The 19,118-nt window shown below is 42.7% G+C and overlaps 2 protein-coding genes across 3 annotated transcripts; both read right to left on the reverse strand.

Moving 5' to 3' along the window:
• Positions 1–11,194, reverse strand: TMEM165 (transmembrane protein 165). The gene is made up of 6 exons (XM_082051505.1): positions 10,895–11,194; positions 9,220–9,445; positions 6,547–6,722; positions 5,520–5,702; positions 2,367–2,472; positions 1–927 (listed from the first exon to the last, which is right to left on the reverse strand). The coding sequence occupies exons 1-6, from the start codon at positions 11,069–11,071 to the stop codon at positions 851–853; spliced, it is 945 nt and encodes a 314-aa protein (XP_081907631.1). The 5' UTR covers positions 11,072–11,194; the 3' UTR covers positions 1–850.
• A 247-nt stretch (positions 11,195–11,441) lies between these two features.
• On the reverse strand, positions 11,442–18,620 carry SRD5A3 (steroid 5 alpha-reductase 3). 2 transcript variants are annotated; one of them, XM_082050577.1, is made up of 6 exons: positions 18,341–18,620; positions 15,388–15,539; positions 14,790–14,984; positions 13,379–13,501; positions 12,956–13,076; positions 12,719–12,853 (listed from the first exon to the last, which is right to left on the reverse strand). In XM_082050577.1, the coding sequence occupies exons 1-5, from the start codon at positions 18,595–18,597 to the stop codon at positions 12,985–12,987; spliced, it is 819 nt and encodes a 272-aa protein (XP_081906703.1). In that variant the 5' UTR covers positions 18,598–18,620; the 3' UTR covers positions 12,719–12,853; positions 12,956–12,984. The 2 variants fall into 2 exon arrangements, with proteins under 2 accessions (XP_081906702.1, XP_081906703.1); XM_082050576.1 differs by lacking the exon at positions 12,956–13,076 and having other exon boundaries at positions 11,442–12,853.
• Between the last annotated feature and the right edge of the window lie 498 nt (positions 18,621–19,118).

The raw sequence follows: 19,118 nt of genomic DNA on the forward strand, positions 1-19,118 counted from the left end.
TCAAATAAAGACACTATATTTTATTAATGCACTTCCAGATTACATTTCTATACCTAAAAAGAAAAATAAGAATACATTTAAAACTAAGAATTCCGTTACTGTTCAGTCCTGGGAATGGAACATTGTTAAGCTGGACCATTTTATTACTTTCCTTATACTTTAATGTTTCAAAATTCAAAAAAGAAAAACGGTCAAATAATATTAGCTCCAGATAAGATTGCATATTGAACACAGTAGGCTGTTAATCACGACACATCAATTTCCTGATAAAAATCCCTGATTAAGTTTTCCCTCCAAATACAGTTTATAAAATTCTCTGTTGGTGGCTCAGCCACTCAAAGGTATAGGAACCGCTCCCAGGTTTCTTGTTGCTTTGATTATCCAGCCTCAGGCACACCTGGAACCGAAGTCCTGGGAGGTGGGAGCCAGCAGCTTCCTCCAGAACACCTCCCGCTGAGCAACACGGAACAAGACACCATCTGCTTCGAGAAGCCTTAAGAATCAGCTCTTGATGGAACAGGAAAGGCGGCCATGTGTAACAGAGGAAGAAGAGAGGAAGCCTCAATATTTGAGAGTAGGTCCTCAAAACTCCAGCTGAGTCAGGTCCAGCAAGCAGGAAAACCACGCAAATCCCACCAAGGGAGCAGCACCATGGAATAAACAAACCAGTGAGCAGACCTCCACTGCAGAAGCCATCCATACATGTGTCAGTCCCATGAATCATTTGCTATAAAAAGTTCAGTGTCTCAGCTTCAGTGTTTAACTGTAATTCTGTACATTATATACAAAAATGCACAAGGACAGCTGCTGGATTCTTCCGATCCTTGTTCTTTTGCAGTGATGAAAAATTTTAAAAACCAGAATCTGGACTTATAAATAGTGCAGAAAATGCAAATGCTAAGAAGACAATGCCTCCTATGATTGTCACTGAAAAGAAAACACAAACCAAAAAGAAATTAGATACTGAATTGTAAATATTTTCCATGACACATGACAGATATTTTTTAAATGTCTAATTCCCTAATAACTTTACTTTAAAATTTATGCTGCAAACAGTGGACATTGTTTCTAGCTCAGTGTCAGGATACCCATATGCCATCCCATTGTTTAACTGCATCTACAGTAATATATTCTGGTCCTTAGAAGGAAGCTTTGTTTCACCCTTCTTACTTTAACTGATACAAAACTGAGGTTGGCACCTGCTGATGAATATTTGGCTGTATGGAAGAAAATAAGCTACAATATTCTCATGCTGCAGCAAGCCACCTGTTAAGAGCAACATACTAATAAGCATTTTTTGCACAGTTTAGGTAACTATATTGAAAGAGACAATATCAAAAACATTAGCTGCTTGCAATGGCCACAATCTGCCAGAAGCTGGGACAGTATTTGGGAAAGCACCACTCTATACATTCTTCCTGCTCTTCTCTAAACAAACTGATGGGCTAGATGGATCTTTGGTCTAACCTAATAAGGCTATTCCTGCAGCCAAAGATCCACGTCGAGCTTATTAGGAGCACATTAAAACATTGTTAGTTTAGTATTTTGTCACCAATTTCCTTGGCAAACAAACAAGACAGAATGCACACTTCACTTTCTACAGTGAAGTTGGTTTTTTACAACCTCTGCAACTACAGAACAAATATTCTGAATGCACAGAAAAAAATATTCCAAGAACAGCTTCACAGAATCCTTCCTGGGAGCAAGAAATCTCACGACATCACCGGAGTGACAGCAGAAGCAGGCTGCCACCCAATACAAGGGAAAACAAAACACCCAATAAAAGAAAAATTATGCCACACACAGAGCAGCCTTTGAAGCTTTCATATGGCTGGCATAACTCACAGGTATGCAATTCTCTTGCCGACTTAAAAGTCTGCACACGGAATTTCGACTGAATTTGTATTATCCCACTGCTGAACAATACATACTGACTACTCAAATTGCTGTATTTCCTGCTTCTGGTCTCCTACAAGCTAGCTAATAGTGAAGCAAAACTTGTTTCACCCATGCCTGTCTTTAAACCTGGAGCTCCAATACTTATTTTGATTCTTTAAATCAGAGTCAGTAAACCATTAAGCTCAGTTAAGGCCAGAGCCCTTACAAGCACCCTGTGCAGAGTGGTGGCACACGCTGGGACTCTGCCTGGCAGGAGGAGGACAGCCCAGGGAACAGCCCAGGGTCACCCCCATGAGGGGAGCTGACTGTGGAGCGGTGTGGGACAGAAGACACAGACTAAAAAAAAAAAAAAGTTATTGGGTTTTCCAAGAGCTTTGAGAAACCCTGTTCATAAACATGTAGTCATTTACATCACAGGCATTACTGGCATTAATGCATTTTTTTTGTTGGAGTGAGTTTTCACTTACCAGTCCTAACAGAAATTTTTTGTGCTATCATTCTCCCTCCAATAACTGCTAAACCAGTGCAAAGGCAATGTCCCACTGTTCCTCCTACTGCCACACCATAGGGATCCTGAGGAAAAAACACAGAAGGGAAACATCAGCACAGTCCAAACCCCACTAGTCCTTCAACAACCTCCTGCCATGAAGGAGCAATCCCTCAATTCCCTGGTTGCACACTGTCAAGCAAGGAGGATACTCTCTGGTGTTTGCTCTGCTCTGCTATCCATCACTGCCTTAACGACTAGTAACAGCATACTTCAGCTAGCGAGACAGACTTACATCTAAATCTGACTAATACAGGAACATATGGCATGTTTCAACTAAGAAGCATCTTTAAGTGGTTAAATATAGATCCAGAAACCACTCTGCTGTACTTAAACAATTAAGCAACCTCTAAAGGGAAGGTGGCAGCTGTTGAGAAACACAATATACATCAGCTGGAAGAACACCAACCTCATTATAAAAAAATAGAAAAATAAATCCATGAACTGCAAATGAAAAACTTTCAGCAGCTAAAATATTCTGACTCCTTTGTCCAGCTTCACAAGCTTGTCCTCTACACTCTGCACCCAAATCATCCAAAGAGGGAAGTATGAAAGAACTTATGTCCAGAGGATAATAAACTTTTCAAAATCGATGGTCAATGCCAGCTTCCACATGATCACCTAACAAGCAGCCTACTCTCAATAAGGGAACAAGTCTACCACATAAAGAGGTTTCTCAGATCTACTTACAAATTACAGAGTTAGGGGCAGCATATGCATTAAACGCCTCAGTAAACAGAAGATTTCAGCATTAGAAACAAAAAGAAATGTTCTGATGACCGACACTGAAGGCAAGGTAGGAGCATGCCTGTCTGCTGCACAAAGATGAATGAGGGAAAGTGCAGTTGAATTCTGTGTACATTTCTAAGTGAGACTTTTAGCTCTGAGAGGAAAAAACAAAAAAGCTGCTGTCACATGAGGAATGCATGAAATCTCTAACAGATAAACAGCAAACTGTCTGGGAAATGGTATGGTATAAAGAAAAGACAGTTTAACCTGGTATCCCTCCAACATTTCTGAGTTAATACAGTGACATATCTCCTAGCACACCCCTCTGGAAACTTCTGTTTTTAATGGTTTCTGCAATAATGAAAGAAGCAAGCAAAGTCTGAAAATGTCACGGTCAGCCCACCTGGCTGAATGTCAACAGACCTAACTGCTGCGTACTGGATGTCCTGGCTGCTCCTCGTAGACAATACTGTCTCACCAAAAGAACCAAAACCACAAGCCAGTGAGAAAAGGTGGTGAGCACCAAGTAGAGGACAGGCAGGGAACTACCAAGAAGTGCAGGCAGAGAGCCAGGCTGTGCCAGCAGAACACACCTGCCTCCAGGATCAGGACAGGGCAATCTCCATTTCCCTGTGGCCAGCAGTTACCTGTACAGCCCCACTGGCAGAGGGTGATCTCACCCCCCACCCCACTCCCTAGGGCTGTTCCTGGAAGGTAAGAAGTCATGAGTTTCCCTCAGCCTGGTCTCTTCAGGAGCAGAAGTGCTCAGATGCAGCAGCTGATGCAAAGCCAGTCTAGTAGGACTCCAGAGAGTTTCCTTTTCTATTTCTTTGAATAGATGAACAATTCTTATACACAGTAAACTATTAATGTGTAAAATCAAGTTCTTAAGGACTGCTGTCAGGACTAGGTTCTCAAAGACAGCCTTAACTCCTTCTCCTCATGCATGCACTGAGACAGCCAAATTATCACCATTTTTTCCTCCAAAGGAGTCCTGTTTGTTGTGACAGGATGGACACTACTTGCTTAATGAATAGCCATGTAGTAGTTCGTTTTCTTTTCACTGAAGAATGTACAGTCACAACTGACTTACCATACTGCTCAAATCTCCATATAGTTTCTTTCCTCATGAGCATTTCTGCAATGCTTCTGCTATGTATCTTAGTAGTTCACAGACAAGGATTCATCTGATTATGAAAAAAGAAGTATAAAACAGTCCCACAGATAAAATGAAAAAAAGATCTAGATCATAATCACTCACTGATTTTGAAAGCCAAGATCAAGATATCTTCAATTCCTCTCTTACAGTATTTGCTTTGGTAGTACTTACACAAACACTTAATATGATAAAGCCACAACGTTCCACAGTCTTTAGTTGCAAAGCTCAGCACTTACAGATCAGACCACGGGGTCTGATGGACACTTCCCAATGGGACACTCAGAAAACGCAAACCAGAAGTCAGCAACCACCCATGAAAAGACGGGTTTAAGCAACTTGCCTAGCACCACACGAAAACTCGGGCAGAGGCAGGAATGATTCCTCATTTTCCGAGATGGCATGTAGCTGCCTGAACAATGAGATCATCTCCTCGTCCTGTTGTTCCCTGCCTTGTTAGCTCTAAGCAGCTTCCTAACACTGTAACAGCGACAAGAGGTTCCTACAGATTACAGCCTCCTTCATTACACAGCCCTGATTTGTCCCTAGGGAAGGTCAGAAAGTGCACTGAAAGAAGCATGAGTCCGAGGGAAAAAACATAAATATCTCAACGCATGAAAAAGCCCAGGCAAGTTACTTATGTTTGCTAAAAGGCTGACTGTAGACCTTATTTTTCCTTTAAATATAATACAGTTATATACATTCCAATCACCATGCTGAATGTAATTTCATTTATGGTATTATTACACAGCATTTTAGTTCTATATATCGTACCATATTCACTCAGATTTTTAAAAAGACCCATCTTTTTAACACCATTAAGTTTGCTAACCTGAAGTTCTCTTTTTAAAACTACTGTGTTAAAGTTGTATGACCACAAGGATCAAAGAAACATCTGTTCTGTAACATCTCTCAACACTAACAAAAAACAATTGTATTCAGCTGCATGATATAAAACAACTATTTCCAGAAATGTCTGTGCAGTCCAAATGATGTAACAATAGTTTTAATATTACACAGAGCTTCAGTGCATTTATTTTCAGCTCTTGGCATAGCTCTAACACTAAGTGAAGCACAGCAAGGCAGCAGGTGTGAATCTGACACCTCCTGTGAGAGTATTTTGTCTCTCCCGCTTCTCTGCGGGCAACCCAACGAGGCAAAGAGCAGCGGGTGCTCTGCAACACTCACCTCTCTGGCAGCCAAGACTATAGTTGTTAATTGGGAACGATCACCCCATTCTGCTAAAAACGTTAAAGTAAAAGCTTGAACAAAGATCGGAGAAATAAAATGCAGCCACTTCTTCTGAGGTATAGTGGTGCCTGGCCCTGATTCCACATCTCCTGGCCCATTTAACAGTTTAGTTCTCTGAAGCTGTGGAGGACAAGGGAAAAAAAATATAAATTAGAAATGTCATTTAAACAACCCAAATTAAATACTTAAACTGTAAACTAGCCATTTAGCATTTGGAATGCTATTAGCCACTGACTGCTGCATTATCAATGTATTATTTATATTAGACAACATTTTAAAAAACTAGTTACACATATGGGTGTGTGTATATATACAGGCTGTAATCACCCCTAACTGCCAGTTATTGTCCGTCTTTTATTGCTTGCACTTACACGACAGCTTCAGTAGAAATGACACCTGTTTTTCAACCACAGATTTCCTCCCACTTTTAAAGCAGGGATCCCCCTTTTCCCAAGCAGTGGCTCTCAAACTGAGATTTTACAAAATTAATGAGAAAAAAACCACACCACTTATGAGAAATAAGATTAATAGTCCACACTATTCCTTAGAAGTGGAACAATATATTTAGAAAGTTGTTAGAACAGAGAACTTTGCTGCAATGCTACAAACCTCAGCATTAATCTGCCTGACCACAAAAAAAAAAAAAAGTAGAGGCAAGAATAAACTGTTGATGTCTTCTCTGCTAGGAATGCATTTGAAAAACTAATAAACAAAAACAACCACCAGCCACTCAAAACATACTATGGAGAAAGTCCTTTTTCTCCTGAGAAGCCAGGCTTGCCACAGAACTGGAATCACCTGTTCGAACAGTCTCCAAGGGCCACTTCTGTCCCATTTACCACACGTTTTCTGTGTCAGATTATCAGTCAGACACAACTGAACACCAAACACGACAGTGCTGTTCTGCAGTTTCATGGCTGTAACTATTTCATCAGCCTTAATTCACAGAAAGTTTATGACTTACTTCTTCATCTTTTTTTTTAATTTCTGCTTGAACTTCCTCCAGCTCTTCCTGACCCTCATCTGGACTCATTTTCAAGCCTTCCCGAAGCATTCGGATGCCAAAAATCGCAAACAGTGCCGTTGACACATAGTATGTGTACACACGAGGAATAACTGTGGTGGCATAGCCAAACAAAACTGAAAAGAAAACAAATGTATCATTTAAAAAATAAGCATGAGGATCATAACTGTTTTTCCCACATCTAAGACATGCTGGCTAGCAAAGTCTGTGATTCAAATAGTCACTGAAAAACAAATATTGTGGGTTTTGTTAGATTATATATATATATATTTTTTTTTTTCTGAAGATAACAACACACTGGAAACTCCAGCCGTTACTGGTCATGTCAGAGACTGAAGCCCATAACACGCAGACAAGGCACACCAGGCAAAGCTGATGTGCTGCTATTCCCAAGAGCCAGTCCAAGCAACATTCTCTTTCCCATCAAGAATTATGAAAGTCCTGCCTTTCTCCAAGCATGCCTTGAAACTATCATCTGTAATCACCTTAGATGAGTTACAGTGTATATCAGCTAATTCCATTTTTATGCATGACTACATGTCGGACAGCATCTCTTTCCAACCATTTCCTTTATCAGATAAAGTTCGAAAAAGATCTTCTACAAGTTGAATCTACTAGACATGCCACAAATAATCCAGCTGCGTGAATCCATGTCTGTCTTCTTTTGCCAAGTGCAAATACCTGCATGTTACCATTCCCTTTCTTCCCACACTCCCCACAAACACGCAACATAACTCTGATCTTCCTTTAATTTAAAAGTACTGATCCCACTCAAAGACCAAAAAGCTACCTCCATGGTGCATCTACTTTTTACAGGTATCAAAGGTCGTCAAGCTAAGCCAAAACTAGTTCTCAAATGAGAAGTAACACATATCCATGACAAAGTACTTACTTCTTCACAAAGGAAAACCAGTTAGCATTTCTGGGAAAAAAAGGCCTGTGTAAATGAGAGGAAATTAGAACTCCACACCTAACATTCAAGGCTGCTGGGACCACGCACTCACAACTGTGTCTGTTTTATTCCACGTGCAATTGGCTAAAAGGACGTATGTTACCATGTGTGTTCTCTTGCACACAAGTCACACTTGGAAATTACTACATAATCTGGAAATTCATCCATACTGCCACTACCAAAAATAAGACTATGAGACCGAAGTTAATCAGTTAATAAACATGGCACATACATACATTAACAACAATATTAGTTGCTCAGCGAAATAAACCAGGAGTTAAACTTCTTTTTAAAGACGGAAAATATTAAAGTAAATTACTGCAAGAAACTACACAAAAATATATTTTTTTTAGCATTACTTGCATATACAAGCGTGGACATAATGAAATAATCAGAATGTAGTTTGTCAAGCACAGCTTGCAAACCCCCCCCCCACCCCAAGAAGTGATTACTTGGAGCTAGTGAGTTTAAGTGACCATGTTTTCATGAAATCAAGGTGGGCAAAAACCCCAGGAATTTCCAGACATAGCTTGTACAAAAAAAATAAGGGCAGTGGAGAGAAGGGAGAAGAAAAAAAAAAAAAGAGGTGGAAAAAAAGGCTAATTTCTGAAAAGGAAGAAATAGTTGGGAACCTCTAGACTTGGGGATAAAGCAGAAAAGAAAGCTTTTATGAAAAAGCATCAAGAAAGATTTGAAGAAAGACTTCATATAGAAAAAGGGAAGAATCAAAATGGGCAGGAGAAAAGATATCACAGGACTTACAGAATTACCTATGGTATTTAATAACATCAAATGAAGCAAGAAATGCAGAAGTGGAAGAGTTGTCAAAGGCTGTTATATTAAGTGAGTAACAGAAGAAACTCATATAATGCTATCACTACACACAGTGCAAGCGGCAGCTGCTTCAAGACTGCAATAATTATTGCAGCAGTGTATATAGTAGTAGCTACACACCCAAGAACCATTCACAGAAATGCTGGCCGAGAAGCCTAAAGCCAGTTAATTGACTGTCTTCAGCGCATATAAACCAACAAACACTACTTAAATAATTTCTGAAATAGGCATGGTTAGAAATGAGCACACATACAACAAAATCTATGCTGCATCTGATACACGTTAAGGCTGCTTCATTTCATGATCACAGCTACAGGTTCTCCAAGTGACACCTGACACCTCACTTCCCGCCAGCTCTTGGCTCTGTCACTACCACCCATCCTAAAGGACTGAGGAAGAACATCATCGTCTACTTATGCATCTTCCAGCACAAACCCAAACAGCTACACATATAGGGATACAAGTCAGACAAGGGAAATTTGTCATTCATATTAAGAAACTTTCGCTTTAGGAGGAAAAAGAGCAGTCATTCCCACATTCCCTTTAGGCATGCTAATTTAACAGGAGCTAAAAATAAAAAGGAAACTAGTGGCCCAAATATCAAAGAAGTGCTTTGGCTCCTAATGTGATTCCTCTTCCTTAAACTCATATTGAGTTCTACAGAGTGCAAACACCTCATCTGAGCCATGATCTCCAGGAAAACCTTCACACTCTCCTCAAAACAGAAGACTGCATATACCTACTACCATCATTTTCATTTCAATCAATATTTATTGATAAATACATACTCAGCACATTTTAAGATATGAAAGCAAAAGAGCACTAACCTGATAAACATGTCATCAGTCCCAAGGCAAGCATAGCACCAGCCAGTACAGTCAAACGGTTGTACCGCATTGCCATGATGGCTGCAATGAAGAAGGTCTTATCCCCCAGTTCTGATACAATGATGACCGATATAGCAGCCACAAATGCATGAATAAAGCCCAAATTAGTCTTGTCAGCTGACTCTTCATTGACAATGTGAACTGGAGCAACTGGCGAGGACCCCTTCTGTAAGAGGTGGGGAGAAAAACAACAAAAACCCCACCAGTTATTAGGCTTGAATAGGTAAGTTTGCAGAAGTACTGGGCCTTGTATTTCTCCTGTCATATCATACTGCGTGGTGTGACATTTTAAGTATATACTTCTCACACAGCATTAATGATCATTAACCAGTTACTGGCTGCCACCTACCTCAAATTGCTAGTTAGGCACTCAGCAAGCAGATCAGATTGTGCACCGATTATTAAAGCAGTACTTCACCATGCACACAATTACCAGAACATTAGAACCAGTAATACAACAAAACATGGGGAAAGCTGCTTTAGCTCAGCTCTAACATTGCTGCCTTTACAATTCTGGTATTTACTTTATGACCTTGACCAAACAACCAATTTTCTGATACGAGTCTTAAGAATTTAACTCTTTGAACAAAAACTGGGCAACTAGCATAACTTAAGAGAAACCCAAAGCCCTCTCAAATATTGTCAGAATCACTTTATTCCCATGCAGAACCTTTGCATTTCAGCTGCATTAAAATTTTACTAAAGTTTTCATCGGCTTTCTTTGTGCATGCTCAATGTTCGTTGAAACCTGGCTTTAAGACTTGCCAGCAGTCAAACCATACCAACACACTCCAGACCTCACTCACCAAAGTGTTTACTTTCGCAGAAACTAAGATGTCTACAGTCAAAAGCAAGACCCAAAACAACGAAGTCGATGTTCACATGCTTGACCAGAGATGGCTGAGAAAACTTGTTTCAGCACATCTACCAGCAGAGACAGACTGAAACGTGTTTTAACACAGCAACTTCCCAGCATTCCACTTTTCGCAGCGGAGTAAGTTTTTAGGTCTGATATTTAAAAGTTTCCATGCTCTATAAGATACACGGTGGGTTCCCAGAGTTCCTTCACCTGTGCTGTAAATTTTTTGGGTTTTTGATATTGAAAGCTTGGCATGCTCGACATGCTACATCAAGCCATATGTTAGTAATTTTATCATCCCTCTGTGCGCTCACCGGGCACTAGAACCCCCTAACCAAAAACCCTATTTTAGAAGTTTTAATATGAAGAAACTAATCTTAAACACTGAGAAAGCTGGCAGGTTTTGAGTCGCAACAAAGCCTGCTTCCATCTGCTTCTGTGAGGAAGACCTGCAGAGGTCGGTTCCACCCTCAGCATGCAAGCAAGCGGGGCGCAAAAATATCTATCTGGTGAAAAAAGCATTAGCCCGTTTTTCGTAACGGACCTCAATTCTCCTCTTCTAGCAGAAAAAGGGAAAGCTACACAGTGGCCCTGAAGCTTTCCCTTTTTCTGCTAGAAGAGGGGGGATCCAGCAATCCAACGGCCTCCGCAAGGGGAGGCATCCTGCAGGCCGGGCCCGCCCCGCCGGCCCGGCTGAGGGCGGGGGGGATTGAGCGGGCAGCCGGCGCGGCCCGGCCCGGCCCCGCCTCACCTCACCTCAGCCCGAGGTTCGGCTCCCTGCGCCGCCGCCGGCGGTGGTGGCGGCTCTTTCTTCCTACTGGGTTCTTCCTCCGGAGCGGCGCGCAGCCCCGCCGGGGCTGCCAGCAGCAGCGAAGCCGCCAGCAGCAGCGCGGCGGCCCGCAGGAACGGCGGCGCGGACGACGGCGAGCCCATGGCGGCCGAGCGCGGTGGCAGCGCGCAGGCCTCTCTTAAAGGCGCCGCGTCAGCGCCCGGCCCGCAGCGCCGCAGCCGCGCGCCCCGCCGCCGTCCCTCTACCGCTTCCTGCAACGGCCCGGACCGGGGAGGCGGGGCCGCGCCGCCCCCATTGGCTGCAGCCGCCGCTGACGGGCGGCTCGTCCCGCCCTCCGCCCCGCCCGCCAGAACGGGCCCGAGCCGGCCCGCGCTGAGGTGCCGCGGGGAACTGAGGCCACGGAGGCGTCGTTTGAGGCAGGGCTGCCAGAGCCGAGGGGAGCACAACGTTTCCTTCAGATGGCTTGTGCTCTGCAAACATGTAGCTCAGTTTTGAAAGACTACACAAAAAGAGAAAGCGTAATAAACCGGTTTAATTAGAGAAATAATAAATTTTAATTGGATAAATAATAAAAAAATTCTTCTCGTATACAAAATAATATACACATGTAAGTAGGAAACATGCTGAAACACCAGTGTCCATACGCTACATCACACAAACTGATCATTCACCCCTGTATCATGAGAAGGACCAAAATACTGAACGGTTAAGTGCAAAAAACCCTCTGTGCTGAGTGACACCATCTCCCCAGTAAAGAATGTCTTTGGAACACTCGCGGGGTACGGGCTTCCATGTGTCCGCTGCCTCAGCAGTTCATTGCATCTGCTCTCAAAGGCTGTTTAAAAACCAGCGTGGCCACGGTTACAGTCACCCTGCGGAAACGTGCCCTCTGACACACGAGGGACTCCAAAAACCTGCAACGAGGATGGCAGAACTGTAACTGAGAAGATTAATTTCCTGCAAGTTCTATTGTGTCTCTAAACAGAGAACCTTCCCTGATTTTCCCAGTTTAGGGATAAACAAGGAGTTTTCATCAATGAATACTGACTTTGGTGCAGAACAGATAATGCAGAGAACGGGTCTGTTTATCTCCGTTGCTGAGCATGAGTCATTCCTCCACCGCAGCTTTCCCCACTGGTTTTTGCGCTTGCAGTCATAAAGCAGTTGCTGCTTTTAATTATCAACAGGGAAGCACAGAAAGACAATACACAATTCGCCTCCCTCGGAAGTGATCCAAAGAAAAGAGACTAGGAAAAAAAATACACTTAAATATTAAATGAGGCATGAAGTACAGTAGCTCAAATTATTCTCTGCACCCTCTTTTCACTACGGAGTTTTCATGTATATGTATTTTGGCTTGCTGCACAACAGCGAGCATTTTATGCATAAGATACAATTATAAAACAGAAAAGAGCCAATTAGCACATCTTCACTTTAAGATCCTCAACAATCCTTTTTTTTTTTAGCTTGTACAATACGCACAGACCTTGCATTTCCCCATATAAATTGGTAACATGAATGAGACCATCATTAAAATGATGAACTTTTAAGCTGGAATTAGATAAAATGTGCAATTTTACCTTGGCTTCAGTGAAATGTAAATCTCTTATTCCCTTATAGAACACATTTCCCAGTTTGCATTAAACATACTTCAGAAGAAATACTCTAAAAAATAAATGGTATTAATGCTTTTCGATGCTTTGGGTAGGAGCTGAAGTTTTTCTGATAGAACTCATGACACAAAACAGCAGCCAGTGCCTGGTTAAAAAGAACATACATCACTACGCACCACCACGTCACGTTGTGAAATCCAAGTGTGATGGCCATAGATACATATATCAGGAGTTCTGCAAAATAATGAGGGCAAGAAACCCTCTCAAACCAGTCTCCAAATGGTACACTGTGGCTCAGACTTATGACCTTTCCTGCGAACAAATGGAATCAAATTAGTTGAGAACAACATGCATTAAGCTTTTCTACTCACAATTACAGAACAACATGCTCATTAAAATTATCATCTCATCCACCTTTATCTGATCTGGCAGCTTTGCACTTCTTAAAGAAATAAAGATGCCACCTCTGGCTGTTGGCACAAATGCAGAGCAAGGAAACCTGTTCGTAGTCCACATGGAGACAGACGGAAGGTCCCTGCAGAGTGGCACAAGTCCTAAGCCTCAGCATGTGTCTGTCCTTAAGATATCAGAAGCCAGACCTTCAGTTTAAATTCTATAAAACTCTATATACAGACACAGAGAAACACGCACCACTCAGCCATACGATCCCTTTTCTTAACAGCCTCATTTAATCTACTGAAAGTCTTAACAGAGAACACTCCACTACAGGAACTGAAAAATGCATGTGGTTTAAGGTATTAGAAGCTACAGAAGCCTATTGAAACAACTAGGAAAAAAACACCTAAGTAAAGCGTTGGCAGAAATGAAAGCTCTTACCCGATTTACTTTTTCTAAGATTAGCTAGAATCACAAGACATCTGTGTTGGTGAAGAGAGGCCCAAATGTACATCACAACTCCTACGACGTGATACCAGGAGATCTGCACAGAAAGCTCTTTTCCTGAATGAAATACGTTTCATTAATATGTGGCCAGGAAATATCTTCCCAAGCATAATGCCAAAATATTGTATACATTTTTTAAATGTTACTGTCTTAAAAAATTCTAGTAGTGGGTCTCTAATCCCCTGAAAGATGCTTTTAAATCCTGCATCATTTACGTGCTCAGCTTCAACCTTCAACCACTAAAAATATCTCATTTTTAATCCAGGAGCTTGAGGTACACTACAACGTAAAACTGGTACAGAATTGATAGTCTAAGACCTCACTGTTCAACACAACTTATAATTATCATCCTAATTAAAGATGATGTCATGGTTCAGGTCAACGTCTTTAGTACACAGCTATTTGTCTTGTTTGCAGTGAATGATATATATACATACATTTGGGCCTTCAAAATAGTTTTAACTATATTAATTTCCAATGGAGAAGCCAATACATCATGTCTGAGAATCTACAAGATGTGAAAAGTAGAAAACAGGTCCAGAAAGATAACATCGTTATCTACACATAGGATATCTGAAGGTTCTTTTTAAATAAAAAAATCACTGGATTAAACTAGAGCTGATGTGGTTGGAAATGGTTAAAAACTTCACTAATAGTCACATACTTGGCAATGACCACCTTACAAATATTAGTAATGGGAGAAGTGCTACAACCAGATCATGATTCATCTGTGCAGGGGAACAACAGCTCAGCTGTGAGACTCAGTGGAATGTGTTGGCAGAAACAGGTCATACAATTGAAATTTCTGCTGTATTAATGGAGATATTACAGTACTGAGGGAAGGAAGAGACTGACTGATGCAAGGCAGAGCAGTGGCGAGTTCTCAATGGAAAACAAAGGAGGTGGCCAAGACAGCCTTGCAGATTCATCTTACATGAAAGCTTAAAACAAACAAAAAAAACCCCTCCAGTTTAAGAACTGAGGTTGCACAGTGGCATTTGGGAACTGGTACCTATTACTGTCCTTCATAAAGCATGTGTATCTCCAAGCAAAACTGATCAGTAATGATCCTGAAAGTATCTATGTTGGATGTCTTTCAGGAAGTAACAGTGGTGGTTAACATGAAAATGTGCGTCAGTGTCTGTGTGTATGTATAATGCTGGCTGACTATATGATCTACTGAAATGTAGTTACTTTGAACTATGCCAGTAAACATTTTTATGCTTCATTGGTTAACACCCTTCTAACACAAGCAGCCCTCTATGAAACCACGTGAACCATTCGCCGCGATGGAAACAAATGGGAGCAAAAATGAATCTTTGATAGTAACTAAGCAAGCACTTACCATTCCTGACATTAACAGGCACTTGACACAGCACCGTTGTGCCGACGGCAATGTAGTAAACAATTCCAAAGCAGTACTGCACGACATGGATGACGCCACTGGAAAACACACTGGTCCAGAGGCATTCTGCAAGTCTTCGACAGCTATGCAGCCAAAGCAGCAGGAGAACCAGGAGTGCAGAAAAGCGCTCACTATCTGCTTGCACATAAAAATAGCAACTTTGAGACAGATAGGAACAATTTAACCCTGACAGGGCTTTGAAAAGGCTATTTTTTCCCCTCTCCACTGCAAAAATCTTACCCTCATTTTAAATTAACTGAGCACCAGGGAAAACAATTGTACATCTGAGGCACTGCTGACCACATCAAGATTACTTCTAGAAGGTGCTAATGGCCCTTTCTACTGAAAGGACTGCTGAAAGCCATCTTATCAATAAATTAGAATGACAAAGGGACTTGATATTCCAGGAGAGTCACTTGGCGCCTAGTTTAAGAGCAGCTAATGAAGTAGCACTCAAAAACCAGAAATTCAGCACAGAACAGTAGTAGTGCAGCTTTCTGTATTTAAATGGCTGCTTCATAATAGCCGGAATACTTGCCTGTGCCCTCGCTCTGAGAATCTCTGCCAAGAGCACGGTGCATGGGCTGAATCCATGATGGGAGCGACTCTCCAAGGAACTCAGCTCGGAAAAGCCAGATCAGCAGAAAGCCGTTCCAGAGCACAGAAACCACATAAAAGTGAGTAAACCACCTGTCGGGACAAGAAGGGTCTTCATTAATGTTCTCATCATTCCTTAGTTGGAAATGCTTGTAGGACATGCTTGCCTCACGGTGAGTACATTCCCTTTCGGTCCCCACATCAATGATCAGAGAACTCTGGACTCCTGTGGTACCACCAGGGAATAACCCAAACACCTTCTTCTGATGTCTGGAACAACCCCTCACTTAGCTTACCTTATTTACCACAGCTGCACTAAAGAGGAGAAAGTGTAGACAGCACATTGCAACGTATTCCTCAATGCTTACAACTATAATAATACACCCAACTTTTTCTTTATAGTTCACGCTATTGGAAGAACATCCAAAATAATTTTCTGGGCATTTCCAGGCTGTTATGTCTAGCAGCACCCCCACTTTCCTCAGATCTAGTGAATGCATTACATGACATTAATGACAAATGCAAACAATAAAAGGCACTCAGAAGTAATGGCTCAGCTGTACACTAAAATATCTTGTCCCTCTGCAAATTCAAGGCCTGTGACAATCACAGAAAAAGGAGAAACCAGCAATATTACTGAGTGATTACACAGCAAGACCACGTTTTTTTGAAAAAAACAAAGAGCCCTCCAATCCCATAATGCACTTATAAAAGTACATTATGCATTACTGAAACACAAGACACTATCAAGACAGGTAACTGGATGGAGTTAAACATTCTATGATATCCAGCTCAAACTAGGTGATCTAGTATTTCCTTTTAAAACTGTAAGTCCTTCTGGCTATGAATAAAAATCGGGACCTCAGGAAACACCTGCAAAGAGATGAAATACATACCACACTAAGATGCTGATGGCCTTGTCTTGACAAGTTAACTATTGGTACAAAACTGAGCTATAGCTGTATAGTCAAAGAACTGACTAAGTTTCTCTTGAACACGCAACTTTCTTATGGAGTCTGGGGGTACAACACGCTTGCTTAGTGAAACTAAATAAAGTGACCCCTCCCAAAGCAGCTCGGGTATCTCTCAACAGCAGAGGCCAAGTAAGAAGCATAGAGGTAACGAGCATCCCTGCATGCCTCAGAGCACTTTGCCCATTAGCGGTTGGCAGCGCTTTCAGACAATGACTTCTCCTTGGTTCCTTCTCCTACCAAGCAGAGACAGCAATATGATTTGCATGATTTGCAACAGCAGAAGTAAAATTTAGCCCCACTCTCTCATTTTCTGCTTAGAAGGCAAATATAACTTGTATGTTCATAAAAACTCATGGCCACCTCCAAGTTTCAAGCTCTTCCCTTGGTGTCCTGTTACTTGGTAGACTTCTTTCCCATCACTCCCCACAAGAGAACCTTTTCCACATGCATTGCTTGTTGCTACCAGCACAAAAACAAGCCCTGCCAGCTTAGCAGATACATGTCCTGCAAGCTTTCAGCAACCTCAGTTACCCTGGGGATATATCTGACCTACAGAGCGATCCAGCACTGCAGTAAGTACATGTCATCTCTCAAGGGCCGGAATGTTCAGCATTTGCCAAACCAACCCAAAACCATTTGTAACATCTGACCAGATGGAATGGCAAAGTTAAAACCAAGCTGAGGTTAGTGAAAATACAATGCTTGTTTGGAAACACGACACAGATTAATGAAAATAGAAAATGCCTCAACAGCTACCTTCAGGATCTTCCCTATTCCTTCAGCTAGCAGGGTTACATACACATTGACTACTCAAGTAATAGAATCACGTTGTAGATGTCGAGAGCTCGAGAACAATTCATTGAAAAAGTCACGTTTTTCAGACACCCTCTTCCCTATGTGGTGGAAAACTTTTATTGGTTAAAGGTCAACTCAAAGGAGAAACTACCTCAAGAATGTGGCACTTGGCAGTGTACTGCAATTAAAGACAAAGCCTTTATGAGGCCTTATTTTCATTGAAGATATTGCAGAATTTAAACATATCCCCAGAAATTTTCTGTAACCAGAAGCCTGATAACGAAGATACTACATTTTAGCCTTTGCATGAATAATATGCTGCGTCACAAAACTTTTTTTTAATATTTGGCTTGAAATCTATGTATGCAAAATGTGTCAGTGATAACAAGATTGTTACATTAGGAGTATATCAGATTTTTGAGCTAAGAAGCCTCCCAGCCCTGTCTTGCTGGCCTTGCAAGATCCTGTTGTGTTCATGTCAAAGGCTAGTTCTAGTCAAGAATCTCAGCTGATCAAAAACTATGAGATCCCAGAAACATATAGAAAGCTGTAGGTTTTTCTCTTACCCACTTCTATCTTATTAAATATCTATTAAAAGATGTATTTGGGTAATGCAGCAGTTCTTTTGCCTTACTACAGACTGTTCACACTGTGTCCAGCCAGTTACATTAAAACGTTGTTCTATTTTATGAAGAAACCTTGAAGGAAGAAGACGCCTGAGAATCGGTTACAGACAGTAAACTGGCAGTATATTTGCATAATCACAGTTACACTCGGGAGCCCATATACCCAGGTCCCTGCCCTCAGTCTTGCAGGAAGGGTTGATTTGCAGCTACTGCATGCGACTGGGATTCAAGGGAGTAGGCTTTTGTTCCCATTTGGAACACACGGACTCGCAGTCTATGCACCTCAGCTCCCCATCTGTAAAAAAGGAACAAAACTTCCAAAATTAAATTGAGCCCGACCCCACAGAAACACGCAATGCTATTTGTATATGCTGTTTAGTTCCTACATCTTTAGCCGAACGAAGCGAAACGCGCAGCCATTCCCACGCTGCCGCGGCAGAACGCGGGTGGCACGCAACCCGCAGATATGGCGGCGGGCAGCGGAGCACCGCCCCCTCACCTCTTGGGCACCTGGAGGAGGCGCAGCCAGGCCGGCCGCTGCCCGCGGCCGCGCTTCGTCTTCCCGTAGCGGATGAGATCCTGGAAGATGCCGAAGACGACGCCAAAGCCGCCGCCGGGCGGCCGCGCCGGAGCGCATCGCAGCAGCAGCAGTGCCGACAGGAAGGCGGCGGACAGCAGGGCCCAGGCGGCGCCCAGCACCGCCGGCATGGCCCCGCCCAGCACCGCCGGCATGGCCCCGCCCAGCACCGCCGACATGGCCCCGCCCAGCACCGCCGGCATGGCCCCGCCCAGCACCGCCGGCATGGCCCCGCCCAGCACCGCGGGGGAGGTTTCGAAAGGAGCCGCGGGTGCGGGAGTCGCGATCGTTGCGCTCCTTGCCCGCAGGTAGCGGCCAGAGCAGGGCGGGGAGGGACACACACCCACCCCCATCCCCACACCCACCCAGAAACAACTTCCCCGCAGCTGCCTGAGATCTCACCGAGTTCCCCTTCCGGGGCTCATCCCAATTGCACGCTTACCCGTCAGCTGCCTCCTTCGCGTTACATGGATGTGGGGTCCTGTGTTCAGAATTTTATTCTACACAATATTATAGGGTTTATCGTTACAAGAAAGGAAAGGCTTTCCTTGCCTTTCTTTTGCCCTGATAAATCAATAAGTCAACCAGCTCAGCACCAAAAGGAGGTGATTCCCTCGGACTCCAGTTCTTTCTGCATCCCTCTTCTGTGCACATGGGGTTGCAGGTCGAGCCTTCACTTCATAAGAGACACCCAGGTGTT

Source organism: Streptopelia decaocto, assembly GCF_964273445.1.
Source record: "Streptopelia decaocto genome assembly, chromosome: 4".
Classification (NCBI taxonomy): Eukaryota; Metazoa; Chordata; class Aves; order Columbiformes; family Columbidae; genus Streptopelia; species Streptopelia decaocto.

Bases quoted from the DNA above. Each gene is read 5' to 3' on its own strand.
- TMEM165 (XM_082051505.1), bottom strand. From the start codon at position 11,071: ATGGGCTCGCCGTCGTCCGCGCCGCCGTTCCTGCGGGCCGCCGCGCTG. The intron at 9,446-10,894 runs GTGAGGTGAGGC...CACCTCTTACAG, and splicing joins GAGCCGAACCTCGGGCTGAG to AAGGGGTCCTCGCCAGTTGC. The intron at 928-2,366 runs GTAAGTGAAAAC...TTTTCTTTTCAG, and splicing joins AAAAATTTCTGTTAGGACTG to TGACAATCATAGGAGGCATT.
- SRD5A3 (XM_082050576.1), bottom strand. From the start codon at position 18,597: ATGTCGGCGGTGCTGGGCGGGGCCATGCCGGCGGTGCTGGGCGGGGCC. The intron at 15,540-18,340 runs GTGAGGGGGCGG...TTGTCCCGACAG, and splicing joins CTCCTCCAGGTGCCCAAGAG to GTGGTTTACTCACTTTTATG. The intron at 13,502-14,789 runs GTAAGTGCTTGC...TATTTCATTCAG, and splicing joins GCCTGTTAATGTCAGGAATG to GAAAAGAGCTTTCTGTGCAG.